This window comes from Pundamilia nyererei, unplaced genomic scaffold (genome assembly GCF_000239375.1).
Source record: "Pundamilia nyererei isolate P.nyererei 1_Seehausen unplaced genomic scaffold, PunNye1.0 scaffold00175, whole genome shotgun sequence".
NCBI lineage: Eukaryota > Metazoa > Chordata > Actinopteri > Cichliformes > Cichlidae > Pundamilia > Pundamilia nyererei.
The window spans coordinates 871,707-873,713 of NW_005187576.1; the positions used below are offsets into that span (position 1 = coordinate 871,707).

Below are 2,007 nucleotides of genomic sequence, written 5' to 3' on the forward strand. Positions count from 1 at the left end.
TATCTATCTATCTATCTATCTATCTATCTATCTATCTATCTATCTATCTATCTATCTCTATCTATCTATCTATCTATCTATCTATCTATCTATCTATCTATCTATCTATCTATCTCTATCTATCTATATATATATATATATACCTACATATTTTATATTGACTGGATTATATTATGGATTTTTTTCTTTTTTGTTCATAACATTGCATTCAAAGTCCACGTATTTGCTCCCATGTTAAAGAACCTGAACACCTAGCAAAGTTTGGCATTGGACAAAGTTTTTTCGCATAGCAACTGACACAACAAAAAATCAACGTATTGTGTTTGTTTGTTTGTAGAAAAGAAATGATCTGCAGTTGCTACATCACATGTTAGTGCAGCTTGATCAGACAGATTTCATCAGCGGAAACAAAACAAACAACATGCTGTCAGCCTGCTCAGAGTTACAGTGCAGTGTGGATTCAGGACACAGATGTGGTGGATCTGTGATGGTTTCACTCACTCAGTCAGGGGTCCATGGGCCTGGTTCCTGAGCTCTCTGTAGTTCCTCCAGTGGGGCATGTCTGTCCGGATTGGGTGTTTACCCTCCTGCCTCAGCACCTGTTCTATCAGGTCGGCACTGGCCACATTCACCACGACCAAAGGGCCGTATTTGGACTTCCACAGGGGGCCGTATATCTTGCTGTGCTCAATCTTTGAGCAAATAATGGGAGTTAATAGGTTAGTTGCATGTTCAGAGTTATCAGGAGGTAAATGATGTTTAAGGAGACCAACAGTTTCCTGTTGGAATTAGAAAATATCATGACATATCAGTGCATACTTATCTTTGCTTAGAGTATCCTCATTATAAAAAATATCTCTTACTTATCCTCTATTGTGGAAAACTCTCCTAAGACTGTGACTGTCTCTCAAAGGAAAACTAATATAGATTTCTTTTTATTCATTTATTTGTATTACAGGATTTGTTAAAGATGACTTTAATCGTTGTTATTAAGCGCTTATTAAACGCATCAGGATACACTGATCGCTCTAGCAGCTCCAGGGGAAGGTGCGCTGTAGTTCAAGGGCGCGGACTGAACCCTTAGTCCAGAAGGAAAACTCTGTTTTCACCTTCTTTTCCAACTTACTTGCATTTGTTGCGTCGTTTGGAAATATCCCTTTAAAAAAAGCCAATACAAGGTAGTCATGAAACTCGGTCCGCCTAAATCATCCATAGTTTTCATTTTGTTGACACCCATGACGGTGCTGGTGGAGGCTGCCTCGCGGCGGAGGGTGTCCCCATAGTTGGCAGGGTTTAGTCCCGCTGTCACTCTCTGGATCCCTTTAAGCTGCTGACACTTCACGCGCAGTCCGACGTTCATCAGAGATCTCCCGAGCATTTTAACCATGCAGTGCGTCTTATCGGTCCCTTCTTTGTGCCGTGACAGGAGGCTAAACAAGTGAATCAGCCCCGGTGCCTGTGCCTGTATATGTCTACGTGTGTGTGTGTGTGAGAGAGAGAGAGCGGTGAAATAATGCCTCTTTGTTTGTGAAACAGCAAACCCGATGCCCGTGTACCAGCCTCCTACCAACAACTGTGGACTTTGACATTATCATAAACGTCAGCAAGTGAACAGGACGCTGTTTGTAACCTGCGCAAACGCAGAGGAACAAATATTATTCATATACATATAAAGCTCTGGTGAAGATAAATTAGTCAAACACATTCATAATTCACAACCTATACAAACAAGGTTAATGTGGAGTTGAGCCAAAGCCCCGGTTTTCCGTTTCCCTTTAAAGGATGTTGGGGGTGAAAACACGTCTGCTTCCTTACTCTTCCTTACCCGTGGCTATATAAAACACACTCCTATATTTATTTGTGGGAAATTACCGTCAAACACTGTTGCGTAAACGCCCGTTTCGTAGGCGTGAATGCAGTTTGAATAAAATTTCATTATAGCCTGAAACTACCGGAGGACAGCGGCTGGAGGTACAGCCTTGCGGGGATTGGTGGATCCGGTGAGGG

General features: G+C 42.1%; 1 protein-coding gene across 1 annotated transcript in view; it reads right to left on the bottom strand.

Annotated features, from left to right (window-relative positions):
* The window catches only part of cyp27a3 (cytochrome P450 family 27 subfamily A member 3), a 10,560-nt gene extending 9,044 nt beyond the window's left edge, over positions 1–1,516 (bottom strand). The window contains exons 1-2 of the mRNA XM_005746218.1: positions 1,127–1,516; positions 502–692 (exon numbers count right to left, since the gene is read on the bottom strand). Of these exons, the coding sequence (XP_005746275.1) occupies positions 502–692; positions 1,127–1,387 (452 nt within the window). The 5' untranslated portion in view covers positions 1,388–1,516. The remainder of the gene's footprint in view (positions 1–501; positions 693–1,126) is intronic.
* Positions 1,517–2,007: the final 491 nt, after the last annotated feature.